At 57.2% G+C, this 16,870-nt stretch overlaps 1 protein-coding gene across 1 annotated transcript in view; it reads left to right on the top strand.

Moving 5' to 3' along the window:
* Window positions 1-16,836, top strand: part of LOC120885683 (obscurin-like) — a 67,190-nt gene extending 50,354 nt beyond the window's left edge. The window contains 19 exon segments of the mRNA XM_078035638.1: window positions 64-327; window positions 2,643-2,906; window positions 3,358-3,615; window positions 3,909-4,178; window positions 4,329-4,339; window positions 4,891-5,008; window positions 5,114-5,407; window positions 5,953-6,225; window positions 6,722-6,772; window positions 6,775-6,917; window positions 7,102-7,177; window positions 12,541-12,813; window positions 13,652-13,924; window positions 14,481-14,491; window positions 14,493-14,675; window positions 14,678-14,771; window positions 14,905-15,186; window positions 15,547-15,920; window positions 16,315-16,836. Coding sequence (XP_077891764.1) covers window positions 64-327; window positions 2,643-2,906; window positions 3,358-3,615; window positions 3,909-4,178; window positions 4,329-4,339; window positions 4,891-5,008; window positions 5,114-5,407; window positions 5,953-6,225; window positions 6,722-6,772; window positions 6,775-6,917; window positions 7,102-7,177; window positions 12,541-12,813; window positions 13,652-13,924; window positions 14,481-14,491; window positions 14,493-14,675; window positions 14,678-14,771; window positions 14,905-15,186; window positions 15,547-15,920; window positions 16,315-16,836 — 4,034 coding nt within the window.
* Window positions 16,837-16,870: the final 34 nt, after the last annotated feature.

Genomic DNA, 16,870 nt, shown 5'->3' on the forward strand with positions numbered 1-16,870 from the left:
ACATGTGCCTTTGGAGTCCTCCAGACTGCCCCATGTTCTCAGTGATTGCTTGGCCCTCCTCAGCCTTGCCTGCCAGATTCATAGGAGACCTGAGAAGCCAAGAGGCCACAGAAAGGTCCATGGTCACTCTGCTATGTAAGCTGAGCAAGGTGGCCCCTGTGGAGTGGAGGAAGGGGTCTGACACCCTCAGGGATGGAGACCTGTACAGGCTGAGGAAGGAGGGGGCCACGTGTGAGCTGCAGATCCAGGGCCTGACTGTGGCAGAGGCTGGGGATTACTCGTGCATGTGTGGGCAGGAGAGGACCTCGGCCACGCTGACCGTGAAGAGTAATGGCCACTGTGGCTTCCCCATGCCTCCTGTCTCCTGTCCCATTATCAGGTGGTCTATGGCTTCCCTGTGTCTCTTGATGATGTCCTCTGATTCTCTGCCAGCCTTCTGGGTGGTCCCTCCCAGGTGTGCTCCAGGGATGTCCTGGGCCAGAGTCAGAGTAGACTCCAGGGGTTCAGGGCAGAGACCTGAGGAGCAGTAGTGAAGGGCTGCTGCCTTGGTCCACTCAGGGTGCTCTAAGGAGGTGCCATAGATTGGGTGGCTCAAAGGACAGAGGCATGTCTCTCCCAGCTCTGGAGGCCATCATCCATCACAGTTTCTCAGCAGGGCTGGTCCCTCCTGAGGCCACTCCAGGGCTTGCAGATGCCATCTTTCCCCCTGTGTCCTCGTCTCTTCCTCTATGGGTACTGGTCACCCTGGATTTGGGCCACCTGGTGACCTTCTTCCTCCTTGAACAGTCATGTTCTGAGATGCCAGGTTAGGACTCCAACCTGTGGCACCCACCAGTGACCCCCAGGTTCAGGTCCTTCTCACAATCAAAATACACTGAGTTAACCCCACCAAGCATCCGACCTTGTCCAGTTTCATCTGAATGTCCCCAGGTTGAGACTGGGTTCCAGTTCACCCCAGGGCAGAGTTCCTCCCTGGCTGTGACTACAGCTAGGCAAGGCATGTGCTTCCAAAGCATGGTGGGCCCAGTGTGGGACAGACCCTGAGAGGAGCAGGAACAAAGATGTGGTCCAGCCAGTCCAGACAGTCGGGAACAGCAGGACCAAGCTCCCTGAATGTCAAGGCTGGACAGCACTCTACTTTGACTTGGTGCTCTGTCCTGCAAACCTACCAAGGTTGAAGTCTGCCCCCAGCCTGAGTGGAGCTGGCCGGTCCTCTGAAACCGAGCAGGGGACAGCCTCATGCTCTTCCAGACCTGTGGCAGTGGTACTCCTGCCACTCTGACCACTTTCATGGCCATCTTTTGCTTGAAGGGAAGCCCATGTGTGGCTGGTGGCTGTGATTATCCTGTGGCAGTGTCCTTCATCTCACTTGACTGCTGTCCCTGCAGTCCACGCTGCCAGCATTCCTGCTGCTATAACGTTTTCAGCCAGACATGGTGATCCATGCCTGTAATCTGAGTGAATCAGGAACCTGCAGCAGGAGGATGGAAAGTTTGAGGCTAGTCTCGGCAACTTAGTGAGCCCCTAAGCAACTTAGCAGGTCCCTGTCTCATATAAAAACTCAAAAGGGCTGGGGATGTGGCATGGTGGTAGAGTACCCTGGGTCCCATCGCCAGTCTCCAACCATGTGTGTATCTTCAGGACCTCTGTTCTGCCTCGCAGTTGGCAAGTGTCACGCCTCTGGCATGCGTGTCTTGCGCAGGGCTTTCCTGTTACCCTTGGAAGTCTTGGCTCCCGGGGAGGAGCTGCCTGATCACCAGCCACCCTTGAGTCCCCTTATCAGGTGCTCAGCCACACCTGACGCTCTCAGGGCATCTCCCACTCTCTTCACTGTGGATCCAGGTGTTTTCTAAGTCTTCAAGGCTGGTTCCTTATTGATGGACAGTTCTGCCTTCTCACACTCTCCTGTGAGCCATAGGGAGACAGCAGGTCATGCCTGCCACACTTGGCTTAGCTGTCTCCCAGCTGGACATCCATCTGGTCCTGCTGTTTCCCACTGCTGCCCTCCACAGAACACTGGAGCACAATCTGGCCACTTCTGTGCCACTTCATAGCTAGGATCACCTTTCTTCCACTCCCCAGGAGTGTTTCCCTGTGTCCATCTAGTCCTGGCCAGAAGCACTGTTAGTGTCTGTATTTCCTCTGTCAGGCCCTTTCTGGCTAGCTGGGATTTTTCTAGCATACACCTCAAAAGTCTTCCAGACTCTGGCCGCCATCCAGCTCCAAAGCCGTTTGTAGTTCTTGTGGGACCTGCTGACAGTGTGGCTGGAGCCTGCAGTGAGAATCCCACTTGTGAGGCAGGGAGGCTCACAACTGGGAGCTGCCTCCCACAGGGTCCAGGGAGAGGGGTCACCATATGGTACAGACATGAGCTCACAGCTCTAGGCACCTGGTGTGCTTCCCAGCAATGAGAAGTTGTGGGTGGGCAAGATGCCCTTGAAGAAGGAGTACCTGGAATGGAGCCCTGCTCCCAGCCACCTGATCAGAAACAGGCGTGTGCAGGACCTCACTCAGACCCTCATGGATCTCCCACTCCTGTGACCCTCCAGGCGTCCTGCTTTATTTTCCTTCCTTGATGTTCAGGTCTTGACCTCAGAACCTGCAGAGGGTTTGATGGCCTCCGTCCATGTGATCCTTCCTAGCCCTGCCTGCACGATTCACTGAAAATCTGAAGTCCAGGGAGGCCATGGAAGTGACCACAGCCACACTGAGGTGTGAACTCAGCAGAAAGGCTCCTGTGGAGTGGAGAAAGGGTGTGAAGACCCTCACCAGTGGGGACAGATTCCGCCTGAGGCAAGACGGGGCTGTGTGTGAGCTGCAGATCTCCGGCCTGGCCACAACTGATGCTGGGGAGTACTTGTGCGTGCGCGGGGAGGAGAAGACAGCAGCCACGTTGACCGTGAGGGGTAAAGACTACGTGGCGGAGTAGATCTGTATTCTGATGTCCACAAACTGACCTCATGTCAACTGTCACTCAGTCTACCTTCTCTTCCGGGTCTGTGGCACCCTCTTACCCCTTCATGGGATTGTAGCCAGCTGGTCTGTCAGTCTGTCTCTTGTCCTCATTATTGTCATGTTCTGTCCCCTGAAGTTCCCCAACACACCTGAGGTTCTTCATGTGTTTCAGACCCTCCCTGGCCTTGCACATCAGGTTCACAGGGAGGCCTGCAGAGGCCACAGAGTGGGCCAGGGCCACATGTGCTCAGGCTGCATTGGGGAAAGATGAAGGCCTTGGTGCTCCGCACACCCAGCAGGGGGCTTATGTACAGTTGCGTTTCATGTCTTTTCTGATGTCCACGTCCATCCTCTCCACGTGCCGGGAGAGCATGATTGCATCCATGTCTTTCTGGCCACCAGCCCTGCCCGCCAAGTTCACAAAGGATGTGAGGAATGAAGAGGCTGTGGAAGGGGCCACGGCAATGCTGCAGTGTGTGCTGAGAAGAGAGGCCCCTGTGGAGTGGAGGAAGGGTGTGAAGACACTCACCAGTGGGGACAGACTTCGCCTGAGGCAGGACAGGGCTGTGTGTGAGCTGCAGATTGAGGGCCTGGCCCGGGAAGATGTCGGGGAGTACTCGTGTGCATGTGCGCAGCAGAGGACCTCGGCCATGCTGACAGGGTAAAGACCTCCTGTGGCCATGTGAACCTCCAGCTGGTATCTTTACCCTGTCTCCGCCTCCTACCTCCTGCATCCACGCACCACCCAACTCCTGTGGCAGCCCCGTGGCCACCTGTCCTTTCCTCCCCTGGGCTTCTTTCACCTCTCCTTCTCGTGTCCATGTCCATCCTACTGCGCACTCAGTTCCTCTGTGGTTACTTGCTTCCTTTCTCATCTCTGCCACCACCCACCTGTCCACACCATGGTCCTCTGGCAGTGTGTGGCCCCATGTTCTCAGTGACTGCTTGGTACTCCCCAGCCCTGCCCTTCAGATTCATAGAAGATCTGAGAAGCCCAGAGACCACAGAAGGGTCCACGACCACTCTGCCGTGTGAACTAAGCAAGGCAGCCCCCGTGGAGTGGAGGAAGGGGTCTGAGACCCTCAGAGGTGGGACCCGGTACAGGCTGAGGCAGGACGGGGCCACGTGTGAGCTGCAGATCCAGGGCCTGACTGTGGCAGAGGCTGGTGAGTACTCGTGCGTGTGTGGGCAGGAGAGGACCTCGGCAGTGCTGACCCTCAGGGGTAAAGACCTCCCATGTCTGTGGGCTTGTTTTGGTTTCTGCCTTTGTTCTGTGTCCAGCCATGGCCATGCTGCCCCTGTTGTCCAGAGGGAGGGTGCCCTTTCCCTCTGTCTCATGCTGTTTCTCTGTCCTGCTTTTATTTCTGTCATAGCACTGCCCAGTGTACTAGTGCCTTCCCAGTCTCCCCAGGGACCTCATATGGCCAGCTGTCATGGAGGGACAGAGTTCCCACCTTGTTTTCCTAATCACCTTTTGTCATTCCTCCTCAATCTCTGCATGCCATGTATAGCCCAAGATATTCTTTTGAGGGCCCTGGGGGTTCTGATGCCCAGGGAGGTTCCTTGGCCTGGGCCCTGCACCTTGCCCCTGATTGCCAGTGTGTCCACGTGAGGCAGTCAGCACCTGCTGCCCCTCAGCATCTCAGGGGCATGAGAGACAATCCTGCCTTGCGATTACTGGGACAGCCTGGCTTGCAATGGGGAATTATGGCCTTTCCTGTGGACTCAGCCATGCCCTAGGGTCTGGCCTGGGGAGACACAAAGCCCTGCCCTGTGATCTGAGCCTCCTGTCCCTGTCCTGGGGTCTAGGAGGAACAGGGCCTTGTCCACAGTCTGGGAAGGATATTGCCTTGTCCTGTGGTCTTGGGGAGAATCACACTTCCCTGGGGTCTGGTGGGAGTGGAAAAGGTCTAGTGCTGGCCAAATGACTACCAGATGGTACAGGAGGGCTCCGCCGCCCAGCCGCTGGTGCGTGGGGCGGAGCAGGAAGATGCGGGAGACTACACATGTGATGCGGGTCAGGCGCAGACCACAGCCTCTCTTTCCATCCGCTGTGAGCTGCCCACCGGCCCCTGTGCTTCCCCAGCAGCCTCATACCTCAGGGGAGGGCAGGCACCTTGCTCAAGGGGAACATGAGGTGGGAACCTGCAGTCTTAAGCTTTCCTTTCTTGTCCCTGTGCCCCCAAGCCCAAGTTCAAGACCCTGCTGCAGAGCATGGAGCAGGAGGCAGGCTGCGTGGCTCGGCTCTGTTGCCAGCTGAGAGAGGCTGATCCAGGGGCCCCTGGGCAGTGGCTAAAGGAGGGCGTGGAGCTGCCTGTGGGCCCCAAATATGAGATGCGGTGCCAAGGGGCCATGTGCAAGCTGTTGGCCCATGGGCTGGAGACCAAGGACACGGGACAGTATGCCTGTGTGGTGGGTGGCCAGAAAACCTTGGCCTCTCTCAGGGTCGGAGGTGAGCCAACCAGGACCTTGTGCCACACCCTCTTCCTGACAGCTCCCCTGGGGGCATACCTGGCTGTGACAAGTGCAGCTCACAGGGTGGTGGAGGTCCCTCAGGTTATAGGCTCTCTTCTTGCTACTCCACCCCATTCTGATCCTCCAAGAGAAGGGCTTTATGGGGGTAGGCATGAACCCTGCAGCACTGAAGGCTGTGCTCCCTCCTGCCCCCCAGCTGGCAGCAGACTGGCCGGAGCTGGCCTGGTGGCCCTTTCTGGCACCTACCTGCTCTTCCTGAAGGTCTTACTTTCCTGGTGACCTGGCCAGGACTGGGCCTGCAGCAATGTTGGAGCCAAACAGGGCATCTATCCACTATTCCGCAACCAGAGCTGTACCCTTGGCCTTGGGGAGATAGCTGCCCCAGCTATATCTAGACTCATTGAGTGAAGCAGCTGGCAAATGCCACACAAGGCAGAGGAGTGTTAGGTGGCCAGGAAGGCTTTCTAGAGGGGCACTGGGGCTGGCCCAGCCTGAAAAGGGACCCTTCTTACCACCCACTAGAGCCTGAGGTGACCATCTTGAGGGGCCTGGTTGATGCCGAAGTGCAGACTGACGAGGATGTGGAGTTCAGCTGTGAGGTGTCACGGGCTGGGGCCACAGATGTGCAGTGGTGCCTCCAGGGCCTGCCACTGCAGAGCAACGAGGTGACAGAGGTGGCTGTTCGGGATGGCTGCATCCACACACTCCAGCTGAAGGGTGTGACACTTGAGGACGCTGGCACCGTGTCCTTCCATGTGGGCAGCCATGCATCTTCTGCTCAGCTCACTGTCAGAGGTAGCCAGCTCTGAGTGGGCCTGCCCTATCACTGGCCCTGAGAGGCTGTCCTGGCCCAGCCTCTGTTCGGGACAGAAGTGGACAGCAAGGATCCCTGCTTTGGGGATCTTTGGGTGTTGGTAGAGAGAGAGACTATGAACTGGACATTTCTTAGTAACCCCAGTCAGGACGGAATGATTCTGGGCTGAAGACTGAGTCATGCTGGTGAGCAGGCAGTGGTGGGCTTCCCAGAGCTTACCAGTTTTAAAGCTCCAGTTTCCCTCTCCTGATTTTCATGAGAGGTCATTGCAGACTGGCCGCCCTAGCCTTCAGCCATCTTGGCATTTCCCTTTGGTCAGAGCCCTGGCTAGAGGAAGGACTGATAACACACCCCCATGTACTGTCTTCAGGAATTGGGGTGGGGTCACCAGGGAGGACCCCCAGGATATGGAAGCTATGCTAAAGAAGGGAGCATCCTGGACACAGAGGCTGACACCCATGCCTACCCTCTGTCTAGTCCCAGAGGTGACCATCCTGGAGCCCCTGCAAGACATGCAGCTGAATGAAGGCAGGATGCCCACTTCCAGTGCCGGCTGTCCAGAGCTGCAAGCCAGGAAGCCCGCTGGGCTTTGGGAGGGGTACCTCTGCAGGCCAACGAGATGAATGACATCACCGTGGAGCAGGGCATGCTTCACTTGCTCACCCTGCACAAGGTGGGGCTCTGGCACCTGTTCCACTTGGAAAGGGATGGTTCCAGCTCCATTCAGAAAGACCCTCCACTAGGGGGTCGGGTTAGGGAGGTGATGAGCCCCATCACTGGGGGCTGGGTAGATGGACCAGTCCTTCCTGTCAGGATGAGTTGGCCAGGGCTGAGCATCTTCCTCCCTGTGTCCTCAGGTGACCCCTGAAGATGCAGGAACCATCAGTTTCCAAGTGGGTTCATGCAGCTCAGAAGCCCAGCTGAAAGTCACAGGTGGGCAGCTCTCTCCCATACCTGGGCCCTGGCCTGTGGATGCCTGTTTTCTGGGCACCACAGCATCTTGCCTAGTGGCAGCTGGTGTGTGTGTGTGAGTGTGTGTGTGTGTGTGTGTGTGTGTGTGTGTGTGTGTGTGTGTTGGTGTGGGGAAGAAACCCTAGACTTAGCAATTTTCCAGTCCGTGATCCCTCAAGTCATGGAGTGGGGTAGGCTGGTGAAGATCTTGAGGAATGCTGTGCATAGGGGGAACACAGGCCAGGATTGGTATTCTCTGTAGGAAAGCCTTGTTGCCTTGGACCCTGAGGTGAAGACAGGGTCTTTTGGACATCATCTTTCAATGCCTGTCCTTCTGATATGGTCCATGTGGGCCCACACACATCCATGTTGAAACGCTCTTGCACACCACACAAGCTCAAACGTGTGGATGCAACAGCTGATGAGTGACACCTGTGTGGACTCAGGCATGGTGCACATGGCCCCAGAATGCAAACAGGACTTTAGGAATCTTCAACTCGGATTGTACCTTGACTCCACAGGTCACTCTTGAGTGCATTCTCTTGCTGCCTTATTCCAGGTTCTCAGACTGGTCCCATCAGTCCCCACCAATCATCCATTCATCCATCCACCCATTAACCCCGTCTCCATCCACCCTCCCAACCATCCATCTCTATCCATACGTTTATTTATCAACCATCCATCCATCTACCATTCATTCATTTACTACCACCATCTGTCCACTGTCCACTCACACACCCATTATCCATCTATCTATCTCTCCACTTTCCATTCATCTATTACCTATCTTCCATATCTAGCTATCCACATACCTTTCCACTCATCCTTTGTCCATCCATTTATCACACATTCATTCATCTACCACCAGTTCATTATCCTTCTGTCCATCCACTAACCCATTAACTATCCATCCATCCACCCATCAACTATCTACCAGCCACTATCAAACCATTTATCTACTCACCATTGAGCAAGCCCCTACCATGGTCAAGTCCTGGACCTTGAAATCCAAAGGTAGCTTTGCCCTCAGGGATTCCCCGTCTACTTGGAGGAGCTGGACATGGAGACAGTGTATGTTTGAATCTCATGCTCTCTTCCCCAAAAACCTAAAGAATAGACAGATATGGTCAGCTCTGTGGCCTGGGGATTGGGAAAGGCTACTTAGTGCCTTAGGTTGAGTGATGAAGATGAAGTGTCATGAGTTTCCTGAATGGGAGCAGTGCAGGAAGGGCCTTGTGTGTTCCTGGGGCGATGACTATGTGGGGGTGACATGGCTCTGTGTTCCTTGCCTGGGAAAGATGCCTAATTATGCATCAGGACAGTGATCTCAGGGGGAGGGCCCTGGGCCTAGATGTGTGAATGGATGGCCAGGTAGGGGTGTGATAGGCAGGCCTAGGAACTATTGCTCGGGGCAAGACCCAGGATCTGGCAGAGCAGGAGAAGGAGGTGCAGATGTACACTTGGGGAAGGCAGGTGCTGGTGGGGTGCATCGAAGGGGAGGAGTGTGTAGAGGCTCCTGAGGGAGGGCTTGCTGGGGTGGGCATGGGGGCTGCCCCGCACATCACTGTCCTGATGGACTCTGGTGTCTGCCAGTGACTCCCACCTGCCCCTTGTGGCCCACCTCCTGGGGTAAAGGCATCTAGGCCTTACCAAGCTGAACAGTGTCTCTGGCTTCACAAGGAGGCCCCAGGATGGCCTGTGGAAAGTGCTCAGAGAAGCACAGGGTGGTGGTGACATCCTCCCTGCCTGGCCCTAGGCAGCAGGTGGTGGAAGAAGTCTCTGTCTGGTCCTACTGGCTGGCCTGTGGGGATGGGAGGATTAGACATGGATGCTGGTATCCTCTTCCTCCAACCACCCTGAGTGTCCATCAGGAGGTAGACAGGATGGAGACTGTATGGAGGGCACAGGAGGGCAGCCATGATTCATCTGGGAAGTCCCTGAGCTCGGACCTTCTGTGTGGCAGGGGCAGGAATTTTTAGATCCAGCATCAGGGCCTGAACCCTGGGGCTGAATGACTTCAGAGGAAAACTGGATTAGGTGCCCTCTTGAGATTGAAGGTGCCCCCAAGGACAGAGAGGTCCCCTTCTGAGGCTAGCCACCACTTCTGGGGAGAAGCAGGTGCTGGGGCCTCTGCTTCCTGCCCTAACCTGGGTCAGACGAGGCATCTGCACTAGAAGGAGCCCCAGTCATGGGGCTGGGGGCTTGTCTGCTCTCCTGATGATCAGGGTACTATGCATGGCATGGCCTCCTCTGGGTGAAACCTGTAGTGTTCTGATGGGGTGTGAGCTGGGCTTACCGTGGTGGCCTCTGTGCCTCCCTCTGTGATGAGGGTGGATTTATAGACCCCAGGGCTCAGGTCATCCTTTTGGTCTGGATGGTGCCAGCAGGCCCCAGGGTGGCCCCACAGCAGTGAGTCTCAGAACTAGGCCAGCACATCCCATTTCTGACATCTGTTCTAAAGAACGGTCACTATTCTCTTCCTGTCATACTTCCTCAACCTAGAACATTTGACCAGACACTCCCAACAGACATAAGCAGTTCTCCAGTGGACACCCACTGGGTGTCTTCTGATTCAGTTCTGACACTATCTACCCAGATTTAGCACAGACCCTTCAAGCTAAGGGCTGAGTCCATAGGCTTCCCCAGCTTCAGATGTCAATGGCAAATCTCAGGTTGCTACCCAAACTTCTAAATGGCTTCAAGTGAGGCCTCCCACTGTCCTCTCCTCATGCTTGACCAGTTTGCTAGGAAAACTCATAGAAATCAGGACCCACTCATCTTGGATAGCTTGTTGCAGAGGATCCTGCTCAGGGACAGCCAGGTGAAAGACAAGAATGGGAAAGGACACAGATTCCATGTCCTCTCCACGCTGCCCTCCCAGCCTATGTTCAGCATTGTGGAAGCTCATCTGGTCTTGTTAAGAGTTTGTCTTGTCGAGATTGATGTCCAACCACCCTGCTTTCTAAGAGGATGGGGCTGAACCTTGTAACCCTGTAATCACTTGATCTTTTTGGTGACCAGTCCTTTCCTGAAGCTGTCTCAGGGCTGGGCCTGAGTCACCCCATTAACATAATCTCAAGTGTGATTAAAAGAAAAAAAGAGCCTGTTATGTATAACGAAGGGACTTGCAGCATTTTCAGGAGATTCTGCTGGGTTAGGAGCTCTGGGCCAGGGACTGAGCATAAAGACAAAACCTGCTATCATAGGACACACCTGCACCAGTAGCCCCAGGTAGCCTCTAAGTGATGGACCCAGCCCTCCTTCTTGCCCTCTTATGCAGAGGCTGCACTGTGCCTGGTCCGTGGCCTGCAGAGTGTGGACGTCTTTGCAGGGGAGGTGGCCACGTTCTCCTGTGAGGTGTCTCGTGCGGGTGGGCCAGAGGCCCACTGGTGGCTGGATGGCACCTTGCTACAGGACAGTCCCCAAAGTGCCATCACTGTGAGTTATGGGACCTTTCACTCCCTCACACTCTCGGGCCTTGGGGTGGCCGACTCAGGCACCGTCACATTTTGCACAGGGCCCCTCGTCTCCACAGCCAAGTTATTGGTCAAATGTATTGACCACTGGGGACTTCCCCATGCTGGTGCTTCTGCTCCTGCTGCCACATGCTTCCTGCAGGCTCCTGGGGAAAGAGGGAGGATGGACACTGAGGGTGGGGACTGTCCCCAGAGCCAGAGGCTGGGCATCACTCTACATGTGCCACCTACCCTGGGCACCCCCAGGAGGCACAGTGGGCAGCTCTTACTTTTGAATGGGAGATCTAGCTGGAGGCTAGGTCCACTGCCACCTGCCAGGTAGTGCCAGTGCATTGCCGCCTGCTTGGCCACCAGTCACCTAGTTAGCTGAACATCCCCAGCCACAGGGGCCAGTCCCTTCGGGGGCCTTTTTGGGCTTCTGAGGGGAGGCCCATGCCCTTGGCCCTGGACTACGTGTCCCTGCTCACATATGCTCCTCTGCTGTGAGCTCAGCTGAGATCTGTGCCCTTCTGGGGAGGAGCTGGCCAGACAGGGAGAGCAGCAGCTGCTAGGGTCTCCCTAGCCTCTTCCCAACAGCTCTGCCTGGTGCCTGCTGTGTGCTGTCATGTAAAATGTGTTGAGATTTCAACAAATGGAGATGGAATGGGGGCCCTGGGTTGGCAGCAAAGCCCCTGGAGAGGAGCAAGCAGGGCAGGGGTTCTGGGTTCTGGGGCAGGCCCTAGGACATCCAGAGGAGCCTTTCCAGTGGCGTATGTTTCTGGGGGCCAGCAGGTATGTGGGGCCAGAGAAGCTCTGCCTGGACAGAGGTGAAGCCTAGGCACTATGCTCATGGGTGAGGTGTGTCTAATGGAGGGCTCTGGGCTGCGGTGTGGGTTCCTTTCCTAGCCGCATGCCAGGCAGCTCCTGCTAAATTGTCACCATGAAGCTCCATGCTTGCAGCCGCTGAAGCCACTAACACTGATTGAGGTGGGTGGGCCATGGTGGTGCTGTTCCTCAGGGCTGATGTGTGTCCGGCATGTTGGCCGACAGATCCTATGGTGGAGGTGGTCAGTGCCATGCAGGACCTGGCAGTGGAGGAGGGTGACTCTGCCGAACTCCTCTGCCAATACCCACAGCTGGTGCAGGCCACATGGAAGATGGACGAGCGGGAGGTACCCGCAGATGGGCACCGTGTCATCATAGAGCAGGACTGGACTGTGGCCAGGCTGACCTTCAGGCCAGCCCTGCCCTGTGACATTGGCATCTATTCTTGTGAGGCCACAGGCACTCACGTGGTGGCACTGCTACAAGTGCAAGGTGAGGCCACCTGGCGGGCATCCCAGGTCCAGCACGGCTTTGGCGTGGCTCTGACCATGCAGCAATGGTGGGGTGGCAGGCAGCAACAGCCAGCTCCGCACTTCAGGGGACCTACATAGCGGGAACAGGCCTGGGAGGTGGCAGGCAACCTACTCTGGGCATTGCACTGCTGCCGGATCAGGGCATGCTGCTGCTGAGCTTGTGCTTCTGGGAGGAACCATGGCTAAGAGAACCTGATAGGGATGGAGGGACAGGGGCTGAGGGCCAGGGAGGCCTCCATCAGCAGGGCTATGGGGGGAATGTACCTGAGCAGTAGCAGGGCCAGGAGTGCTATTGGGACACGAGGACAGGGTTGTCCATGCCTGTGACTGAGCTGGCTGGGTGGTGTGAGTCTGCGGTCTGTGAATACCTGTGAGTTTCCTGTGGTCAGGAGACAACTGTTGATGTGAGGGGTCCAAAGGGTGGGCAGGGTGTGGAGGGAACACTACAGGCCTGGGTGCCACCCTCCTGAAGCTGCTGGCTCTCCCAAGGGACAGTGAGGTCAGCAGTCCCTGAGCCTTGCTCTCCCTACAGCCAAGAACACCGTGAGCCGGGACCTGGAGAATGTGGATGTACCTGAGGGCGGGGAGGCCTTGTTTGAGTGCCAGCTGTCCTGGCCTGAGGTGGCTGCCCACACCTGGCTGTTGGATGATGAGCCCATGCACACCTCGGAGAATGCGGAGGTGGTATATTTCGAGAACGGCCTGCGACACCTACTGCTTCTCAAAAACCTGAGGCCACAGGACAGTTGTCGGGTGACTTCCCTGGCTGGGGACATGGTCACCTCTGCTTTCCTCACCGTCAGAGGTAATGGCAATGAGAGCTGGCAGGGCAGAGGTGGGTGAGACCTCTCCCACAGGAGGTTGGGCCACTTTCTGGGCAGCCCAAGGTGGCTTCCAGGACTCTCCCACCAGAAGGGAAGTTGCTCCTTGGGAACCCCCACTCTACCTCCAAAAAGAGTTTTCTGGACTACTCACTCAGGGGATGGGGCCTGGGACAGGAGCAGCTTGCAGGAGAGTCCTCCACCTGGGCTAGTGGCCTCTGGGAGAGTGCTGGGGCCCTGCACGGCTGCTGGATCAGGGCATGCTGCTGATGAGCTTATGCTTCTGGGGGAACCATGGCCAAGAAAACCCGAGAGGGAGTAGGGACAGGGGCCGAGGACCAGGGAGGCCTCCATCAGCAGGGCCATGGGGGGAGTGTACCTGCGAAGCAGCAGGGCCAGGCGTGCTGTTGGGACATGAGGACAGGTTTTGTCTATGCCTGTGACTGAGCCAGCTGGGTGGTGTGAGTCTGCTGTCTGTGAACACCTGGGAGAGGGCAGGGCCTGGAGAGTTGGCTGGAGGTAGGACATCAGTCTTTGAGACAAGCCCTGCGGCTAGGGAATGGAGTGAGATGTGGGTAGCCCGAAGGGGGTCTCCAAGACTCCTCCAGGGGCTGGGCAGTGCTCCCAGGACGGGACTGCAGCTTCCAGTGCAGGGCGTGTGTCTCCCAGACCCCTCTAGTGTGGGGCTCTGCAGGTAGGGAGAGCTGGTGGAGATGGGGGTCTCTGTCCACTCCCACTCAGTGGGAAACCCAGTGGGCCATGCTGGGCTTGCCCTCTCTGGACCCTCCTACACACCCGCATTCATTCCACCCCTGACTGTAGGCTGGCGCCTGGAAGTCCTGGAGGCCCCCAAGGATGTGGTGGTGTGAGCTGGCACACAGGCTCAATTCACCTGCGTGCTCAGCAAGGCCCTGCCGGTGGGCGAAGCCACCTGGTACATCAACGGAACTGTGGTACAGCCTGATGACGACTGGACCGTCACTGCTGACGGCAGCCACCACACCCTGCTGCTACACAATGCACAGCTACACCATGCTGGGAAGGTCACCTTTGCTGCCCGAGACGCAGTGACCTCAGCTCGACTTTCAGTGTTGGGTGGGTGGTTTGTGTGTGTGAAGGTGTGTCCTTTCTCTGCAGATTGGGTAACATTCCTGACACCAGGGTGGATGACCATCCTGGGCTGGGTCCTGCTATGAGTCTGTCCCACCCCCAGAGTCTTAGGATGCTCCCTCCATTCCTAGGTGGCTTCTCCTGCAGGTGTGTGGGCCAGGTCACTAAAGTCTCAGGGCTGCTGATGATCAGATGTGTCCTGGCTCAACCCTGAGTACCCCCTGAGGCCATGGTCCCCAGATCACCACCTACCTTCCTCTGCTTTGTACCTGGGAGAGGTCCAAGCTGGGCCCTGGAGGGGTGGGCAGGAGGATCAAGGTTGCCAATCCATACGTGCTGGGGGCTCTCACTGGCCTCCCACTCAGAGTGGGCTCTGGGTATGGTCTCACGATGGTAGAGAAATGTATCAGCATCCCTTGCTACCAGGGCTCAGGGGAGGTGATCTGCCCAATGTCTACACTGTGTCAAACCAGACTCAGGGGTTGCTGGAGGAGGCCCGCAAGTCCTAGTGAACACACTGACCTATTCTTCTTCCCTGCAGGCCTCCCTGATCCCCCCAGAAGATGCCAAAGTGGTGGGTCGCAGTGGCCACTCCGTGACGCTGTCCTGGGTGGCTCCCACAAGCGATGGTGGAGGGGGTCTGTGTGGCTATCGGGTAGAGATGAAGAAGGGGTCCAAGGGCCAGTGGCGTTTGTGCCACGAGCTCGTGCCTGGACCTGAGTGTGTAGTGGATGGACACTGACTCCTGGGGAGACCTACCATTTTCGAGTGGCTGCTGTGGGCCCTGCAGGTGCTGGGGAGCCTGTGCACCTGCCCCAGATGGTCAGGCTGGGTGAATAGCCATCTTGGTCCTGGAGAATGCCCAGCTTCTCCAAGGTGGAGGGAAGAGTTGGCAGGGTGAGATCTGGACCCTGGAATGCCCCCACACCTGATGTGGCCTGTCCTCCGTGGACACTGTTCCCCAGCAGAACCAGTGGAGTCTGCACCTCCCCCACCCCCTATCCCTGTGAGCCGGCAGGTGGTGGCCGGAGAGGATGTCTGTCTGGAGGTGGAGATGGCAGCTGAGGCTGGCGAGGTCGTCTGGCACAAGGGGAAGGAGTGCATCCAACCAAGTGGGCACTTTGAGGTTCTTTCCCGGGGGCGGCAGCAGACACTGGTGATCAAGGGCTTCAGGGCAGAAGACCAGGGCAAGTACTGCTGTGGCCCTGCCCATGCCCTGGCCTCCATGGAGGCTGCTACCTTCCAGGGTGAGTACTAGGTTTTGGGCTGGGAAACCTTGAAAGTGGAAGGGAGTGGCCTCTCCCACCCCATCACTTTCTCCCGGGAGGTTGTCAGTGCCCCACCTCGGAGCCTGATCCAGGTGCATTCCCTGTGCATGTATCCCACCCCTACAGTGTGGGCCTGTGAATCTAGGCCCAGGCTCACTGTGCAGAGCCATTTTCTGTTCTGGTCACCACATTGTCTATGCAGGAGGTGAACTGACATAGGGAGGGAAGACTGAGGCTCAGTGCTTCTAGACCTGGTAAAACCAGTTGCCAAGTGGGGAACAGAGATCCAGTGATAGGCTTGGTGTCACAGCTCTGGTGATACCCTCCTGCTCTCCTCAGTGGTGCTGACCCCTGGCTCTGGGGATGAGGCTCCCACACAGCCCAGCCTGCCCCGTGAGGCAGCCCATAAGGGTGACCTGCACTTGCTGTGGGAGGCCCTGGCCAAGAAGCCTCGCATGAGCCGTGAACCCACGCTGGACTCCATCAGTAAGCTTCCAGAGGAGGATGGCTGCGTGCATCACCTACGGGAGGAGGTGGAGGAGGTGGCCCCTGACCTCTCTGAGGGCTACTCCACAGCTGATGATCTGGCACGCACTGGAGAGGCTGACCTCTCACACACCAGCTCTGACGACTTGTCCCAGGCAGGCACACCTTCCCTGGTTACTTACCTCAAGAAGGCTGGGCGGCCTGGGGTCTCACCCCTGGTCAGCAAGGTGAGCCTCTACTTGGCTTGCAAGGGGAGGCCCAGTGTTTTACCCTTGCCAAAACCACCCACGTGATTGTCCCTCCTTCCACCGATTTCTCCACCCGTCCATCATCCATCTACTGCTAAAGCCTTTTCTTATAAAGCTGGGGCCAGTCTCTCTGGTGTTCCTCATTACCCATCAGTCCCCAGTGGGGACTGCATAGAGTGATTTCAGGGAGTTGGGCTTGCTTTGTGATAGCAACAAGAGCCAGCAGGTACCTCATACTCCATGAGGCTGGCACAGTTGCCAGGGCCTGAGAGGCAGAATGGATAGCCGTGCGGAGATCAGTGCTGGGCCCTGGTCTTGTGTGTCTGGCCTCGGGGCCCCTGTCTCACTGTGATGCTGTGCTCTGTGCCCACAGGCCAGGGCCCCAGCACCCTCCTCTGTGGAACCACAGAAGCAGCAGGAGCACCCAGCCCAGGTGCACGCACCACCAATAGGTCTGAGTGCTGAGGATCTGGGCGACGCCTCCATGGACAAGGCAGCAGTGAAAATTCAGGCTGCCTTTAAGGGCTACAAGGTCCGGAAAGAGATGAAGCAGCAGGAAGGACCCATATTCTCCCACACATTTGGGGACACTGAGGCCCAGGTGGGGGATGCCCTGAGGCTGGAGTGTGTGGTAGCCAGCAAGGCTGATGTGCGAGCATGGTGGCTGAAAGACGGCGTAGAGCTCACTGACGGGCGGCACCACCACATCGACCAGCTCGCAGATGGGACGTGCACCCTGCTGGTCACTGGCCTGGGCCGTGCTGACGCTGGTCGCTACACCTGTCAGGTGAGCAACAAGTTTTTCTGTGTGAGCCATAGCACTTGTGTGGTGGTCAGTGGCACCGAGAGTGAGGCCAAGAGCTTAGACCCCTTCTGCTTTCTCTCCAATGCCTAGAGATGTGCATCTTCACCACGTCTGTGGGCCTGTG

Source organism: Ictidomys tridecemlineatus (assembly GCF_052094955.1).
Source record: "Ictidomys tridecemlineatus isolate mIctTri1 chromosome 6 unlocalized genomic scaffold, mIctTri1.hap1 SUPER_6_unloc_1, whole genome shotgun sequence".
NCBI classification, from domain to species: domain Eukaryota; kingdom Metazoa; phylum Chordata; class Mammalia; order Rodentia; family Sciuridae; genus Ictidomys; species Ictidomys tridecemlineatus.